Source organism: Rattus norvegicus, chromosome 6, assembly GCF_021556685.1.
Source record: "Rattus norvegicus strain SHRSP/BbbUtx chromosome 6, alternate assembly SHRSP_T2T, whole genome shotgun sequence".
NCBI classification, from domain to species: Eukaryota; Metazoa; Chordata; class Mammalia; order Rodentia; family Muridae; genus Rattus; species Rattus norvegicus.
In genome coordinates, this window is record NC_141539.1 from 47,174,051 (window position 1) to 47,192,836 (window position 18,786).

The 18,786-nt window shown below is 42.8% G+C and overlaps 1 protein-coding gene and 1 pseudogene across 1 annotated transcript in view; both read right to left on the minus strand.

Annotated features, from left to right (window-relative positions):
- Adam17 (ADAM metallopeptidase domain 17) overlaps positions 1-15,044 on the minus strand; it is a 47,717-nt gene extending 32,673 nt beyond the window's left edge. The window contains 2 exon segments of the mRNA NM_020306.3: positions 3,149-3,281; positions 14,709-15,044. Coding sequence (NP_064702.2) covers positions 3,149-3,281; positions 14,709-14,805 — 230 coding nt within the window. The 5' untranslated portion in view covers positions 14,806-15,044.
- Positions 15,045-17,265: 2,221 nt separating this feature from the next.
- Positions 17,266-17,384, minus strand: LOC120093275 (5S ribosomal RNA; annotated as a pseudogene).
- Positions 17,385-18,786: the final 1,402 nt, after the last annotated feature.

Sequence of the window (18,786 nt, forward strand, 5' to 3'; positions counted from 1 at the left end):
GATGTTCATTTGAAATGTAAATCAAACTCTGAGATATTTGCCCACGGAGCAAATGAAAGCTACATGCTGGGAAAAAACCTAGTGCACAAGGCTGTGGACATAGCACAGCTGGCAGAGTGTCTGCCTGGCAGGCACAAGGCCCTGGGTGCCCCAGTACCACAGAACCAGGTACAGAGGCACATGCCTGTAATCCTAGTGCCTGAGAGGCAGGCGATTTCTGCAGGTTAAAGGTTAGTATGGCCTACACATTGAGTTCTAGTCAGCGAGGGCTACACAGCAAGACCTTGTCTCAAAAATAAATAAAATATCTGGTTAAATTTAAAACACTATTTTTTTAGGGAGTAATAACAAGACAAATTCTGTACATGTTCATATCAGATGAAAATTTATTTTGCTATTGAATGAACTCATTAAGATAGTGAGGGGAGGGGTTGGGGATTTAGCTCAGTGGTAGAGCGCTTGCCTACCAAGCGCAAGGCCCTGGGCTCGGTCCCCAGCTCCGGAGGAAAAAAAAGATAGTGAGGGGATGCTGCTGCTGCTGCTGCTGCTGCTGCTGCTGCGTGTGTGTGTGTGTGTGTGTGTGTGTGTGTGTGTGTGTGTGTGTGTGTGTGTGTGTTTGTATTTTTTTTTAATCTGTGCAAAAACTATGCACTGAAGGGGCATCAAGATGGCTCAGTTGGCAAGGTTCTTGCTGCCAAGCCTAATGGCCCTGCACAGTTGAAGGTCAGAACCAACTCCTGCAAATTGTCCTCTGATCTCAACACATGCGCTAGAGCATAGCTGGAGCAGAAATGTCCCCACCACCAATAAAAATAGTTAAATAGTTAAAAATATCTTAATGCACTAAAAATAAAGTTCTTTAGAAGTTTACAAAAAGAAAACCTCTTTGAATCTGGGAAGCTTAGGAAATGAAAATTTAACTATACTTCCTTCAGATTTTGTTGTTGTTTGGTTTGGTTTTTGTAGGTGTAAGGCGGATACAGGGATAAAACACAGGACCTTGTGTATGTTAGAAAAGCATTCTACACACTAAACTATATCCCTGTTTCTGTGACAATTTGGTTTTTAAATCAGATGCATTTATTACTAAAACAGGCACTTACGATCTTTGCACTTTATCTGGGCCAAGTGCTCTGTATTACCAAGAAAAAATCCCACAAGATAGACGCCTACCGTCACCAGCCCAGATGAGAACAATAATCCAGAAGGGTGAGGCTACACCCAGGCATCTTCTGGTAAGAATCAGAGTAATGACAACTGATAAGGACTCCTATGGAGCACCCCAACGAACAAGAACTGAGACAATAACCAGCAGAACCACACCTTGCCTAGGACAGCTTAATCATAAATATCTCTTTTCCATGACCCAGTTTTTTTCTCTGCTTAGACTTAAACCTCATGCTGGAACTTGGTCTCTCATACTAGAAGATGAATTGGAGGGTCCCTGGCATGGCCCTCCTCCCTGATGTGTGAGCCTCACCACTGGAGTACTAAGTGGACTGAGCCTAGCCTTTTAGGGCTGCTTGAGCTGGGGGTTTGCCCTAAAAAACACTGGTTACTTGTATGTTTATTTTTATTTGAAAAAAATCTTACCCCTGAATTAAAAAAGAAAAAGCCCATTTATATTCTCCTACTGCTTTTTTCCCCTGAGACAGAGTTTGTTTGTGTACTGCTGGTTGTCCTAGAACTCGCTCTGTAGACCAGGCTGGCCATGAACTCACAGAGATGCCTAACTCTGCCTCTAAGTACTAGGATTAAAGGTGCGGGTCACCACCACCAGACTACTCTTGATGCTTTTTAAGATTTTATGTATTCTCTCTTTTTTTTTTAATTTTATTTTTTTTTTAAGATTTATTCATTTGTTATATATAAGTACAATGTAGCTGTCTTTACAGATGGTTGTGAGCTACCATGTGGTTGCTGGAAATTGAACTCAGGACCTCTGGAAGAGTAGTCGGGTGCTCTTAACCGCTGAGCCATCTCTCCAGCCCTTATGTATTCTTTCTTATGTATGCATGTTTGCACCTGATACGGCTGCTGAGAATTGAACTGGATACCCTGCAAGAACACTACCAGAGCCATCTCTCCAGTCCCATCTTACTGCTTTTTTTTTTTTTAAAGATTTATTCATTTATTATATATAAGTACACTGTAGCTGTCTTCAGACGCACCAGAAGAGGGCATCGGATCTCCTTACAGATGGTTGTGAACCACCATGTGGTTGCTGGGAATTGAATTCAGGACCTCTGGAAGAGCAGTCGGGTGCTCTTAACCACTGAGCCATCTCTGCAGCCCCCTTACTGCTTTTTTTAACTGTCATGAAGACCAACTGTCAGTTCAGATCCAGCACCTACATGGAGCGGCTCACAAGTTCCTGTAACTGCAGTTCTAATGGATCATTCTTCTGCTTCCCTCGGGCACATACGCTTCCTTCCCTAGCACACACCGATGCACCGATACTCACACAGACACAAACATAAATAGTAAAAATAGAGACTTTTAAAAAACTTTTCAAATAGGTGCTCGAGAGATAGCTCAGCAGTTAAGAACACTGGCTGCTCTTCTAGAGGATCCAGGTTGGATTCTCAGCATCTACATCACCGCTCACAAACCTCTGTAACTGTAGTCCAGGCCCAGGGACTACAATGCCCTCTCTGCTGGCCTCTGAGGGCTCTTAACACAAATAGGATATAAAGACAGACACTCAGGCAAAACACTCAGATACCAAACAATGAATAAAGAAACTTTAAAATATAAAGTATTATAAGCATTCAATTAATAAAATTCTTAGAACTTTATAAACATTGTTATTATCAGTAATACTCTTGGGATAATCATTTCCTTTAAAATATTGATAAAAAATAAAATGTTTTAAGTATGGACTTTAAAATAAGCATTAAGGGGTTGGGGATTTAGCTCAGTGGTAGAGCGCTTGCCTAGCAAGCACAAGGCCCTGGGTTCGGTCCCCAGCTCCGAAAAAAAAAAGAAAAAAAATAGGCATTAAACAATATTACAATTACACATAACATGTTATTACATCAAGTATAGCAGATTTAAGATTTCTGTAAATACCCTTTTTTACTGCTTTAGCCAAAACAAAACCCACCCCCACATTGTCCCATGTCATTCTATGTATAATTCTAATTACCTTTTCAAAGCTGAAAAAGTTAGTAGTGTTTCTAAGTGTGTCGCAGACTGTAGATCCCTTTTCCTTATGGAGTGCTGCTGGATATTAGATAAAGAGAGGATATCGTAGTCTGAGAGCAAAGAATCAAGCTTCTCTGAAATAAAAGTAAAAAAGTATTAGTGGCTGGGTAAATAGCTCAGTCATTCAAGAGAATCTGCTACTCAGTCGTGAGGTCCTGAGTTCAGCACCCACATCAGACAGTTCAAAAATACCTTTTAACTCCAGTTCCATGGGATCTAAAGCCATCTTCTGGCGTCTGTGGGCACCCACATAAACAGCACCACACACACACACACACACACACACACACACACACACACACACACACACACATTGTGGGGCAGGGGGATTATGGAGGCTGAAGAGGTAGCTCAGCAGTGATGAGTGCTGGCTGTTCTTCCAGAGGCCCTGGATTCAGACCCCAGCTCTCACATGGCAGCTCGCAACCATCTATAACTGCACTCCTGAGGAGGGGAATGCCCTCCTTTCACCTCCATGGGCACCAGGCATGTACGAGGTATACATACAGGTAAAACATTCATAGAATCAGAAAAGCAAACAAATCTTTAATAAAGGTTATTAGAGGCTGAAGAGCTCGATCAGCAGTTAAGAACACTTGTTCTTACAGAGAAAGAGGACCCAGGTTCAGTTTCACATGGCAGCTCACAACTATCCATAACCCCAGTTCCTGGAAATCTGACATCCTCTTCTGACTTCCACTGGCACAAAACACACACACACACACACACACACACACACACACACACACACACAGGCAAAACATTCACATATAAAAAGTAAGTAAATAATTTTATAGATAATGAGCACTTAAATCTAATAGTCAACTGTGCCAGACAATAAGCTGAAGTGCTTAATTGCCCAGCACAACAATCACGTATTGTTATAAAAATCTGAACCTGAACTTAATGGAGATGTAAGTTCAGATTCTTAGTACATAAAAGGTCCATATGCTGCCAAGTTAAATAACTAGTGAAGGAAGCACCAGCCACACCTAGAAAGTTAGATTCCTGTAGAACAAATGACCCAGTTTCTCCAGGAAGAAGGGAGGGGCAAAGAGTAACAGACTTAAGAATACAGAAATAGCTACACTGTAGAAATCACTCTGAATCATGGCAAACAAGCTAGCTGTGGGAACATACTTAACCATTCAGAGAACTAAGCATGGGTTGAAGTTAGAAACTAACAATTTGGTATCTCTAAAGACTACCATATACACTTAAGACTTTAAAATAAAAGACATTTTTAGTGTGCATGTTTAAAGTGTCCAAGATAAAAGTAGCTTATCCATCATTTTCATTGTCAAACTGAGCTAAATCAATCCCTTATCAGTGGCCAGTTAATTAGAAAGAGTAACAAATGTATGTATCAATAGCCTTTGGTTTCTTAGAAACCAAAACCAGGAAAGTAACGCTTCTGCACAAAGTCCCAAACCCGAGCCTGAGTTCCAGACCAGGTTAGGCTTGTCAGCAAGATCCATCCTCCAAACCCAGAGCTGGGAACAGCGAGCACCACTGCCACTAGTTCCACAACAGACACAACTGCATCCACCTGCTCGGTGGGTGCAGGCCGAGGGGACAGACTGACTCCTCAGAAGGAAGCCGAGGGAACTGATTCCTCAGAAGGAAACCAATGCCAACTGCTTTACCAGACCAAGTCACCACTCAAGAAAACAAAGATGCACTGCCCCCAGCTGAGAAAAAGCACAAATAAGATTAGAAACTAGACCACTATAGTAAGTGCATGCCATTCCTCATCATGCTCCAACCAACAGACTCCTGGCCTCCTCCAAAAGAAGAACTTTTTGTTTAAGGTTTTTAACTTAAAAAGACTTTCTAGAACAAGGTGGAGACTTTAGTCTCTTTTAAAACAGTCTAAAGGGGTACAGGAGAGATGACTCAGTGCTTACCAGCACTTATTGTTCTTGCAGAGGACCCAGGTTCTATTCCCAGCACCCACATGGTGACTCACAACAGTTATGTCCCTCCAGTTCAAGGGGATCTGAAACCATCTCCTGGCCTCCAGAGACAGCAGGCACACATTTGATGCACATACACATATACAAACACTCACACACATAAAATAAAAATAAGTAATAGCTATCTAAAATATGTGAGTTGATACTTTGCTTTCAACACACAAGGATATTCAAAGCATTCCAATGGACCAGGAATTCCTCACATCAGCAGCAGCTGATTGCTAGCGGCAGTTTATTGCTAGACAGTAAAAACTTAAACATTTTTAAAAGAAACATTAAAAGTGTCCAATTATTTTATGTCAACCAAAAATTAAGAATAGTTCTATATGGAGCACAGGAGAATACTATATATAGTTATTTTTCCCAGGAACTTAAGCCTCCCAAGTGCTGGGATTATGGGCATTTTTGTTTGTTTGCTTGGGTTTCTGAAACAGGGCCTCATTGTTGCCCAAATTAGCCTCCCATTTCCAGCAATCCTCTTGCCTCAGCCTTCCAAATGCTGGAACTAAAACATGAGCCATCACATCCACCTTTTAAGAGATAGAGGGGTTGGGGATTTAGCTCAGTGGTAGAGCGCTTGCCTAGGAAGCGCAAGGCCCTGGGTTGGGTCCCCAGCTCCGAAAAAAAAAAAAAAAAAGGAAAAGAAAAAAAAAAAAAGGAAAAGAGAATCATCTGCAGTCCAGGGTGGGCCGGAACAGGCTGTATGGTCTAGCATGCATGACCTCAGTCTCCCGAGCCTACCTCACCTCCCAGGTGCTAGGATCACAAGCCTGCCTGTGCTATCACATTCAGCCTTAAAAAATCTTTTTTTTGGGGGGGGAGGGGTTGAATAGACAGTTCCGAGGCTAAGTGTAACTGCTGTTCTTATAGATTTCTAGGGTTTAGCTCCCAGTATCCAAGGTGGTTCACAACTATAACTTTAATCCCTTAGGACCTGGCACCCACCCTCTTCTGACCTCCAAGGACACCAGACACACAAGTGGAGCATAAACATGTATGCAGGCATAGCAATTATACACATAAAATTAAATTAAAACTTAGAAAAAGAACCAACCTAAATACTCCAATCAATGTGTTCATCAACTCGTTCGCCTGCAGCTATGAGCCAGGCACTAAATGAAGTCCAAGAGCTAAAGCACAACAGCAATGGAGCAAAGTTCTTCCCCAACTGAACACTCATTTTACTATAGGACACAAGCATGCACAAGAAAAGGTGCCCAAGCCAGGCCTGGGCCACACCTATGATCCAGGCAAGCCAAAGGCACGTGTTTAGGAGAGTGGGGACTACATAGCAAAGTCCAGGCCAGTGTGATACACTCACAGTGAGACTGTCTCCAAAAGAAGGAAGGAAGGGAATAAAGAGACATAATGGAGGGAGGGAAGGGGAAGAGGAGGGAGGAGGAAATGGGGAAGGAACAGAGAACAGTGTTGTGGATATTAAAGCAAGATAAAAGTACTGAATAGTTCCTACGGGGTAGTCGGAAAGAACACCTTACTGCTGCACGACACTTAAGTGAACCTGAGAAAAGCAAGTGTGCAAGGCAGGCTGCTACCAGATGAGCGTTAACCAACATTCACTCAAGGTTCTGATTCAACAGCATGGACATGGTGAGTTGATACTGCATCATACAACTTAGGGGCACAATGGAAAACCTTCAAGAAACTTGCCCCTTGGTCAACCAACTTGGTCAACAATTCCCAAGCTTTCTCTACTACACGATCTATACAGAACATCCCAAGACTCCAAATGAAGACAAACAGGCTCAGAGAAGACTAAGTAATGTGCCTACCATCACAAACCTGATGCCACTAGTGTGCCAAAGAACCAAAGGATGAAAGAAAAAGCCTAGCACACACAGCCCTGGGCTTTTAAATTCCATCCAGGCTGAAATGCTCAAGCTTTACTGAAGCGATGCTTTGAACACATGTCGCCCTCCTGGGACTGCCTACCTCAAGCCTACCTCTTTGGTCTTTGACATCCTAGCATTTCAAACAAACATGGCATTTCTTCCCTTGGAAGTTTACAGCTCTTTGTATCTTTTTCTTGACATTTTTGTTTATAACATGTCTTATCACACAGATTAGGAAATGATCAAAAAGGAACCATGTTTTATTCATCACAGCATATTTTTCTTGTGGCATTTTCTCACAGGGCCCAGGGCTGGTCTTGAACTTCTGATTCTGAATCCCCTTCCAAGTGAAGGCCACCATACCTGGCTCTCATTATAATATTTTACCACAAAATATTCAGCATGGAAGCTTGACCCATCAGGCTCATGTTCACAAAGTACAAGGATCTCAATGGTGAGACGACAATCCAATCCTTTAGCTGTCAACTGCCTTGATACAGGCTGGTACATGAACTCAGTTTCATTTAAGATCACAATCTCACCTACTGACTTAGAGACCTAACTTCCTTATCATATTTTCATTGTCAGTAACATGAACCAGAGCTCCTCAGAGTGTGGCTCCTACACCAGCAGGGTGAGCAGCTGGGGGCTTGTTGGAAACACAAACATTCAGAAATCCTCAATGTGCAGTCCAGCAAGTTATGTTGCCTTCCAGGTGATTCTCATGTGAACCACTGAACAAGTTTGGCAGCATGAGGGCTCCTACCAGTAATCTTAGTCACTGAAAGTTGAGGCAAGAAAGAGGATGACTGGAGTTCAGGGCCACCCTAGACGAGAAAGAGAATCACCTGCCTTCAAAAACCTCCTTGCCCCATACCATTAAGAGGAAAAAAAAAGAGGAAGAGAAAACCACTTAAGCTAAAGTAAGCAAACAGCTAAAAATAATTCTTCCTGCTGGAGACCAAGCAGCTAATATATAAGCAAACCTGTGGGGACACTCAACATAGGTTTTTTTTTTTTTCTCCACTCTATCTTAATTTATAGGAAGGCATAGTAGACACCTGGCTCCTTTTTACAGCTAACACTCATGTGTTTACGATCCAGCTCACCCAGCTCACTTTTTATTTGGCCTTGCATTTCTTTTAAAAACAACCAGAAATGAGGTAAGCTAAACCGGAAGACAGATAAGCTGCAGAACTTCCAAAGGACAGGGAAACTACTCACAGTTTAAAAGCCTGGTCACGGTAGGTTTCTAAGAGCACCTGAAGTGCTTATCTACAAAGGTGAGCAAAAGGAGGGTTTCAAAAGCTATTCACATCCCAGTATCTAAATGTATAAAAATGGGGCTAGAAGAAAAATAAGGACAAGATATATATTGTCTATAATATAATATGAGCCTTTTAAATGTAGCTTGCAACATTTAAAATAGCTTTAAAATAGCTACTGTGTTTCCATTGCAATTATCTTCTTCTAATAACTGGATATTACAAATTAGATGTCCTAGAGCCATTACAAACAACTCAATAAGAAACAGCTCCCTCTTGGAAGGCAAACAGGAGTCACCTAGTGCTCCTAATACTGTCTTCTTAGCAAGAGCCCCTCAGATCCTCAACTTCTCACTGTAGCTCACCTCTGGAACTTTAACCTCTGGTGGTCTCATTCTCCTACAAACTCTGCAACAGAATTTCTCCCTCATTCCTACCCAAATCTCTCAAAAAAATTTAAAGAAATGGAAACTGGTGCCTCACATGGAGGTGCACACCTTACTCCCAGCCCTCCGAAGGCAGAGGCAGGTCAGCTGGAGAATATTCTCTAAGTCCCCACTGCCCTGCTCTTCTCCACCAAGTGCTATAAGTTTAGTTCCCCACCTGGTACTACCTAGTGGTAATCTAGGTACCCTAGTTAGGGACCCTATCTTCCTTACTGTTTTTCTATTTTCTCTATCCTCCTACCTTTGCCTCAACTTTCATGAATACATAGTCTACATGTTTTCGCTCTTTTCAAACTAGGACTCATCCCTGCCTGGCAAACCAATGCTCTTCCTGAAAGCAGTATCTGTATCAGGAGGATAAGGACAGGACTAGAGAGCTGGGTCAGTGGGTAAAAGCACCAGCTTCTCTTCCAGAGGACTAGGTTTGATTCTCAGAACCCACATGGCTGCTTATGACTGCCTGTACTCCAGTACTACAGGATCCCTTGATTCATGTACATGGCACAGACATACATACAGGCAAAACACACAGAAGATAAAAACTTTTTGTAAAGAGGATGAGGTAGGGGGGCGGAGAGATGGCTCAGTGGTTAAGAGCTCCAGAGGTCCTGAGTTCATTCCCAGCAACTACATGGTGGCTCACAACCATCTGTAATGAGATCTGATGCCCTCTTCCGATGTGTCTGAAGAAAGCTACAGTGTACTTATATACAATAAATAAATAAAATCTTTAAAAAAAAAGGGGTGGGGGGTTGGGGATTTAGCTCAGTGGTAGAGCGCTTGCCTAGCAACTGAAGGCCCTGGGTTCGGTCCCCAGCTCCGAAGGAAAAAAAAAAAAAAAAAAAAAAGGATGAGGTAACATCTAAGAGAAGGCATATCATATACTGCAGTGGATGTGAAAAGGCACCTCAGCTAAACTGTACTGTAAACATCACAGCAAGAATATGTATGAAGCCATGAAGCCAGCTATGGTGGCACAAGCCTTTAATTCGAGCACTCAAACCAGAGAGGCAGACAGAGCTCTGTGAGTTCAAGGCCAGCTTGGTCTTCACTGCCAGGATTACATACTGAGACTGTCTCTAAAACAAAATCAAACAAAATATTTATGAGACTCTTAGGCAGATAAAGGTCAGTTGATAAACATGGAATGAAATATTAAGGACTTTGGGTAAGGTACTATTAAATAAAAATCTCAATGAACTTCAGTGTGGAACAAACAAGACTGGAATCTGGGAAATCAGTGGGTAAACTGCTGCTGAATGAACAAGTGCGTATCACTGCAAGACTCCTGGGATTTTGGCTTGGCTACCTACATAGACATTTGTATGTATGTATGTATGTATGTATGTATGTATGTATGTATGTATGTACGTGCCCTTACACACACACACACACACACACACACACACACACAAGCTGATAAGCCAATGGCAAAAGCACCTTATACTTGGTTATAAATTTCTCAAGGAAGAAGAGAAAGCTGGACCGTTAAACCACAAACTGGGGCTCCTGGTGTGGATGTGGTGATGTCTACAGGAGATTTGATAAACTTTCCACCTCACCCTGCTCTTACACAAGAATTGCTATCTCTCAGTAAGTTTTTACAGCCATTGAATTCAGTGAATTCATCTCAAGTATAATCAAATTTCTTCCACCAAATTCACAGCATTTTTAAACTACATCTAATTTTTAAAGTTTAAAAATCATGTCTAAATTTTTGCACATATCTAGGCATATGTATGCAATAGTATAGTTACATATAATGTATTCATGTTTGTGGGGCAAATATAATAAAGTATCAAGAAGAAGGGAGTAGAAATATCTTTGGGCCTTTTACATTATTTTGGTTTTGTATAGAATTACATTTCCCTAAAATATAATGCCTGATTATAAATGCAAGCCCCCTGGCACATGCCAGCCTGGGCTACAAACTGATAGATATCCTTTGGCCCAACAACAACAACAGCACAAAAGGAAATACCAAACCTGGACAGGGCCACTGATTGCTGTGTCTGTGCTGACAACTCAAGGTCAGCACTCCCGGAACACAGAGGGATGCAGTCTGGCCAGTCAGTCTGTACAGAAAGCCCTGGGAAGGGATGAATTCCTCCTTGGGACTAAGACATGAGAGAAGGGAAGCAGTGCTCTCTACTGGGCCTGGAAACCGGAGCCTCACAACTAAAACTGTGACTTTATAGGTTTACACCAGTCAGCTGCTTCAACTAATTCTGCATATGGTGGGTGCTCACCAAAGCCAAAACTAACCTAGGTCAAGCCTAGCAAGTCCTCTTACCAATAGCTGCTCAACCTAAATGAGTGGGTGAGTCCAGGTGAATCCCTGAAGAAGGCCAGGGCCATGAGTACACTGCAGTACACTGGTGCAACTCAAGTAAGACAATGGGTCAGTGTCAGTAATCCCCAGGCCCCTCCCTAGTCCAGCTTCGGCACGGGTTTCATGCTCAGTTTTTTGAGGGAGGGTGTGCGGGGGGGTGGGGGGGGGATAGGGTTTCTCTGTGTGACCCTGGCTGTCTAAAACTCACTCTGTAGACCAGGCTGGCCTGGAACTCAGCTGCCTCCGCCTGGGATTAAGGGCGTGAGACAGTCCCGCCCCCCCCCCCACCACCTCATGCTCACTCTTCTAACCCATAAAAAAAAAAAAAAAAAGACAAACAATTTTGGACATACTACACTAACATGCTTTTGAACATGGAGATGTGAACATCAGCTGGATATGAATGGGGCTTCAGAGAACAAGATCAGCCATGTATCTCTGAAATCAGAGTAATGGCTGAGACTCTTCAGTCTATAATTCCTGTTTGTGGGGCACAGACAAAGAGGAAGTTAGGGAAAGATATGCCCGCTCTCTTAGCTGATGTTAAGGCAAAGAGGAGAGTAGGAACCTCTCTTTCACTTCTCACCACGCTGAGGACTGTCGAGAATGACGCGTCATTCCTTCCCTATCAACCTAGTTCACGCTCTCTCCAAACTTGTATACAGGTGCTATCTTCCACAACAAAAATGAAGATTCGCAATCAATCGCACTCGGATGTGGAGGACTTTCACCCATAACATTCTAGGATTTCTCCAATTTCCCCATCACGGCTCTCAAGTCTTCCCTGCATCACAGAAATAGTTCGTCTCTGACCACAACGGCAGAACAAAGTGACCCTAAACCTCCCTTGGAGCCATTTGTGTGAAGGGCTTGGATTTTATAGGCCTGCAGCTTTGGTATGAAGAGGCCAAGCGTCTAAATCCCAAGTGTGATGGTGCTAATAACAATGAGCTGTGAAACGGGGTTCAAACTCACAGCCTTGCGCATAGATGCTAGGTTTTTTTTTTTTAATTAGGTGGAAAAACATCGCTCGCTCTCAGAACTCAGTGAGCTGTCATGAGCATGAAGTGAACAGGTCTTGTGGACTCCTGAAGAACTCTTTGGTTTTTTGGCAGTTCATGATACTGTCTGTTGCTTCAACCAACCCTATTATTAGACTTGGTTGTTCAAGACCAACACATAGTTTAATTTGAGATCCCAGGGGGTTGGGGGGTTGTCTTTGTTTTTTTCATTAACTTACTCGATTCAATTCTTAGACTATAAATGTACTGAAGATCGATTAGGTATATAATTTTCTGAAGGGCAAAAGGTACATAATAAACAGAAACTTGGCTTTTAGGGTATTCTGTGGATCACCAAAAATGACTTCAGGAACTGTTATGAATTGCATAATTTAGGAAAGTTATGAGTCACATGAGCTTAGTCATGATATCATAGTGAAGTTGCAGCTGGGGTGTATAAGTCTCACTTTGATTTCAAAACTGTTTTTCCTTTGTGTTACTTTTAATAAAAGAGGATGTGGTGGGTGGAAGGGAAAAAAAGTAGGTCACAGATTTTGTGTCTGAAACATTTTCAAATTTACCTTAAGGTTAACATTCAAACAATGGTACCTATTTAGATCTCTTTCCATTAAGCCATAAACCTTCAAAGATGAATATTATTTCATCTTTATATCTTTAATACCAGGCATAACTCCTGGCAGCCCCAAAATGAGTTCTTCAAATCTTAGATCAATAGACTGTACCTATGGGTTCGGTTTTTGTTTTCTGACATAGAATGTGCTATACTTTGCTATTAGAATTGAGAGAGAGAGAGAGAGAGAGAGAGAGAGAGAGAGAGAGAGAGAGAGAGAGAAAGAGAAACAGAGACAGACAAGCATTCTGGAAGCAAAGGCAGATCAATGAGCTCAAAGCTAGCCTGGTCTGCATAGCAAGTTAAAGGACAGCCAAGGCTATCAAGTCAGACTCTGTCTTAAAAATAAATAAAAATTTTAAAATTCCTATAATTAGCATACATTGCTGAGAATCAATCTAGAAATAATGTCGATTTCCTCTACACTGGTATGAGTTCCTAGGATCCATGCTTTTCTTTCTATCCATGGACAGGAAAATGGTAATAAGTTGTATCAGAATAGTGCAAAAAAAAAAAAATCACTTTACTGTCTCAAATGCAAGTTTATTTTTAATAGCATCCTTAAAATGAAGCATGCTCTTATGTTCTGCTTTCCATCCTGAAATTTCTTCTTTCAGTTTGTATCAACTTACATTTCAGCACTTTCTAACTAGCTCCTTTGCCACTCTTTAAACTTGTCACATACATAATCCACTTTAAAATGCAAACACATACAAGAAAATTATTTGGACAATACGAACATAAAACACACTCAATGTCTACTCCAGTCAACTACAGCCTCTGTTCGGTAAATAAGATGAAAACACAAGGTAAAAAAGTAACACAAGGCTGAGAGTAATGGTGCAAGGTCTTTAATCCAGCTTTTAGGAGGCAGAGGTGTGAGTTCGAAACCAGCCAGGGCGAGTTCCAGGCAAACTAGAAATACACAGTGAGGCCCTGTCTCAAAACAGACATTAAAAAACAAAACAAAACAAAACAAAAAAACATAGGTTTCAATCTGAAAAATAAAATACTATAATGACAAGATCGCTAACTTCACACAGTGGGGAATACTGCTTCTCACTTTGTTATTAACTGTAATGCCTTAGATGGCAACATTTGTAAGCTGAAAGATCCTAAGACACTTGGTAAGCTCCCTATCATCAAAACTGTTTCAAACTTTGTTACTGATTAACTGAAATGTCTTAGCCACTTTTGCAAGCTAAAGGTTCCTAAGACTCCGGGTAAATTGCCTATCCCCAATTTCAATTCGAAACCTCTAATGCATGTCTTTCCTTATAATGAGATCTCTCTAAAAAAAAATTCAAGAGGAAACCCTATAGTTTCTAGGTTATTTAGACGGGTCATCCCTGGTGATCTGTTAAAAACTGCAAGGAAAACATTCATAGTGGCAAGCCAATTCAAGAGTTGGTTTGGAAGTTTGAGCCTCGCTCTCTCCAACAAGACAGTGCTTAATATGACCTCAAAATCCAATACAAGATTCCAAATCCAGTTGAAAATGCAAATGAAACTACTTCAGTACTGCATTAAGTACCTCCTACATAAAATTCAAGTTAGCCTTTAAGAGCCAACAAGTGGTGTAGAGCTTTGGGCCCATCCTTTCTTCCAGGGTCTTGCTTTTGGCAGAAACACCTAACACCTTGGATTCACTTGTTAGCAGGCAAAGGACCTTGACCAAGTCTCACACTCCACAAACAACCATCCACGTGTCAAAACCTCTTTTCTAAACATTCCAGAAATAAACCTAGGAGAACTTGCCCCTCCCAGGTCCTCAGTCCCTATGGGAGACCCCTCCAGGATGTCCCTTCTCACGGAGAGACAAGCCCAACTCTTTCCTCTCGCTAAACACCAAGAGCCACACCCCCCTTCCCACACTGAAAACTTCGGGACGCGCCACCGTAGCCCAATATCCCGCTCCCAGCGCCCCGGTGCGTCCCTCCAAGCACTCTGGAGCCAGATAAGTCAGTTTGCTCCTCGGGCTTTGCTCCCCGAGCTCTTACCAAGTCGCAGGTGGGAGCCAGAGCCTGGTTCCTCCGGAGGTCGGGGTGCCAGGACGAAAGGCACCAAAGTGGTCAGGAAGAGGAGACGCTGCCTCATGTTCCCGTCCACCACCTCTCTGGGCAACCTTCTAGAGAGAGCGTTCGAGAAACTGCTCACATTGGGAAGCGGAGGTGATCTTCCCAGCACGGCCCTGCAAACTTTTCCCTCCCGCGCCGCCTACAGGGAAAACTCAAGAGCTAGGCTGAAGTCCCCGGAAGTACAGGCGGCGCTCGCCGAGAGCCGCTCAGCCTGCTTCCGGCCGCAGTCGCGGACCACCCTGCTGCCCACAGCCGGAAGAGGAGGTGTCGCATAGGATTGTGGGAGGCGTGGCTCGCCCCGCCCCGGCGCGGGCTCGACGCCATCTTGTGGGCTCTGTTCCTTCCTGGTCCCTCTGGGGCCTGGTTGGCGCCTTCCTGGCCTTCAGCTGGCGGCGTCCTGACTCGACCCAGCACGGTCTCGCCTCTGTCCCCGGGTGACCGCGGGGAAGGAAGGTGGGAGAGGATGGGCAGGCCCTCAGGCGGGTGTGGCCTTCTCTTCATCGTGATTAAAATCCCCTGTAGCGTCTTTATTAAAGGGACTGTGAAGTCTGCTGTGGAGTTAACTACGGGCCTGCTATCGCAGGCTCTGGTGATAGGATAGGGGGCGTGAAGCCAGCCCCAGGATCCGCCCCACGTGGATCAGGTGTGCACTTCGGCGTCTTGCTGCCTGAGACCAGTTCTCTATTGTCACTGAAAATGCTCAGGGGACTGTACATAGGCTTCTGAATGTACATTTTATTTGCTCCTTAGCTGCTCTAGGCAGAGTCTCCAGGAACCGGAATGCTAATTGCTCACTCACCTGTGAACAGAAGCGACCATCTACTCCCTAACCCTTGTAGTTGGTTTCCCGACTTGATCCTTTGTGGTTTTGCAGTCTTTTTTTTTTTTTTTCTTCCTGTGTTTACTGTTTGTGGTACAGAATATTAATAGCCCTGGTCAGATTTCAAGTTGTCTTCCTGAAAAAGATAAACTGATTTAAATTTGTTCGTTGTGGAATGTCTTGTATCGCTTTCAACAGTTACTGGCATTGTACAGTTTTGGAGGCATGTTAGCTAAACTCGTCTGAACAAACGAGTTATAAAACGCTTTCAGTAGACACACATTCGTGGCATACCTAACCAAAAGAAAAAAAAGAAAAATCACCCCCATAAATTAATGTCACAGCTGTGTATGGCTTTTTAATAGTAGAAATGCTACGGTATTTCTTTTGAATGTCCGTTCTCCATATCCCCTGGTTTGTAACTTTAGTAGACTGAAGATTATATTCTTGTGCAGTTGAGCTATGTTTAGTAAATGCTATTTCAGTGGCTCTCAACCTTCCTAATGCAGTGGACCCTCTTAGTTACAGTTCCTCCTGGGAGGTGACCCTGAACCATAAAATTGTTTAATTGCAATTTCATGACTGTAATTTTGCTATTGTTATGAACCGTAATGTAAGAATCTGAAATGCAGGAAACCTGATGATGCAACCGTCCAAAGGGGGGTCTGACCCACGGTTGAGTACTGCACGCTAGTTTTTTTAAAAAGCTCCTGATCCACTTCATCATAACAAGTTTCCAGGATAAGTCCCAATTTTAAGTACTCTTCAACATTCACAAGTCAGCATTCAAGTTATGATTCCAATTTGCAGTTCATCTTTGATTTGACCATAGTCCGTAACTTTAGGATAAAAGGGCCCACGTTGGGGAGAAAAAGAACCAGAGGAACATCTCAGGGCCATGCTGGCTTAAAAGCCCACACAGCAGAACTGGTGCCTACAGCTTAGTGTGGTGGCCCATGCCTGTCATCCCAGCACTAGGAGGCTGACAGAACAACAGCCAGGGCTGTGTGGAGAAACCCAGTGTTCCAAAACTGACAGTCCCAGTCTGGTTCTCAAGGGTTTGTTCTTTTGGGATTTGTCTGGTTCTGGCAGGAGGAAAGGTTTGATGGGCTTTTTGAGCTGGGCTCATTTTGTAACCCTGTCCAGGCATCCCTGCCTCAGCCTCCCAATTGCTGGGATGACAAGTGCATGAGCTGTCACACTTGGCTTTAAGCTTTTATTTTACTCTCAAAGTACATTTCTAGAAAAAAAAATTATCCCCATAATTATCTACCCACTATACTGAGTCAGTCACCTTGAAACCCTACTTGTTTGTCTTACCCTACCTGTCAGATCCTTAATTTGGATGCCTTTTTTTTTTTCCTGCTGCTGAATAAAGCTAGCCCTTCAAGAAATATGCATTCTCAAATCTCAAAAATAAAAAAAGATCCACAGCTTTGTGGTGAGAATTTGGTTTGTTTTTTTTTTTTTTTTAAAGATTTATTTATTTATATATATGTGAGTACACTGTAGCTGTCTTCAGGCACACCAGAAGAGGGCATCGGATCCCATTACAGATGGTTGTGAGCCACCATGTGGTTGCTGGGATTTGAACTCAGGACCTCTGGAAGAGCACCTGGTACTCTTAACCACTGAGCCATCTATCTCTCCAGCCCTAAAAGCCTACAGCACCCAGTATTCCCAGGCAGTCTCCCATCCAAGTACTAACTAGGCCCGACCCTGCTTAGCTTTCAAGATCAGACGAGATCAGGCGCGTTCAGGGTGGTATGGCCATAGACTGGTTTCTTTTAAAAACCAATTTTGAGAATGTTTTTGTTTTAATCCCAGGTGTGAGATAAGAGGAGGCTTCACAGAAGGTGATTTTGATTTGCCTCATGCACTAATAAGGGTGTGATCCTTGCCAGCTACAGATAATTCGAGTCTGGGGACTCTGAAGAAAAGTATAAATGGGAGAGTCTGCTCCCCATTGCCTTTTTTATGGTTTGTCAAGTGTCCCTGAGCAAAGAGAGGAAACTGGAGATATCCTGACAGCCAAGATCGGATGGCCCAAGAAACTCAACATTCCTAATGAGCAGGAAGCAGCCTATAGAGATCTATACCCAGATCTCTAACCTTTGTCCTCTAACCTTCTCTCTTACCTGCTGTGGGGAGGGACTGGTGGTTGGTTAGAACGGATCAAGGTAGAATAAAGCTTGGAAGGGAAGTAGAGGTATAAGAACCCAATAGGGGCTGGAGAGATAGATGGCTCAGTGGTTAAGAGCACCCAATTACTCTTCCAGAGGTCCTGAGTTCAATTCCCAGCAACCACATGGTAGCTCACAACCATCTGTAAAGAGATCTGATGCCCTCTTCTGGTGTGTCTGAAGACAGCTACAGTGTACTTGTATGTAATAAATGAATAAATCTTTAAAAAAAAAACCAATAAAACAGTTTTTTAAAAAGTGCACTAACACCACTTAAATATGACTGTACAAAGTTCATGTACCAAGAACTCATTTCCAAGGTTTTAGATCAAACAATTCATACAAAACCATAAAACCCTTTTAGAAAAACAAATGGAAAAGCAAACATGGTACAATCGGCCAATGAGCCTGACTGATTAACACACCCTTTTGAGACAGGGTTTCATATTTCCTAGGCTAGGCCTGAACTTGTCCCTGCCTCTACCTTCTGAGTAGTAGTACAGGTGAGGTGTGCACAGTGCCATTTGTGTGATGTGGGGGTTGAACCAGAGCTTCATGCATGCTAGACAGGCTCTTTACCCATGGAGCTATATCCCCAGCCTGGGGGTTTTTTAGTGGGCCAGTAAACCAGTCAGGTTTCCATTCAAGTTGGAAAAAAGAAAAATTGATGTCATTTCATTGAGACATGAGTCCTAACATTATTTTGAAAAAGATCCATTTCTAGTACTTTTAAACTTTAAATCATCTCCGGAAGACATTTTACAGAATTACCTGCAGTGACTATCCTGATGTGTGCAAAAGTATCATACATCATGTGTACTATGTGGCGTGCACAAGGAGCTGTGGAGGCTCTCTCCCTTCTGAAATACCTTCCTCCCTTGGAGCTCAGAGTAACTGGACCACATAAACTAAACATGAGAGTTTAAAGAGAATGAGTTGGAAAGGAGCTTGATCAAGATAACTAGTCTAAAGTGACCAAGTTCTGATTTGAATTGAC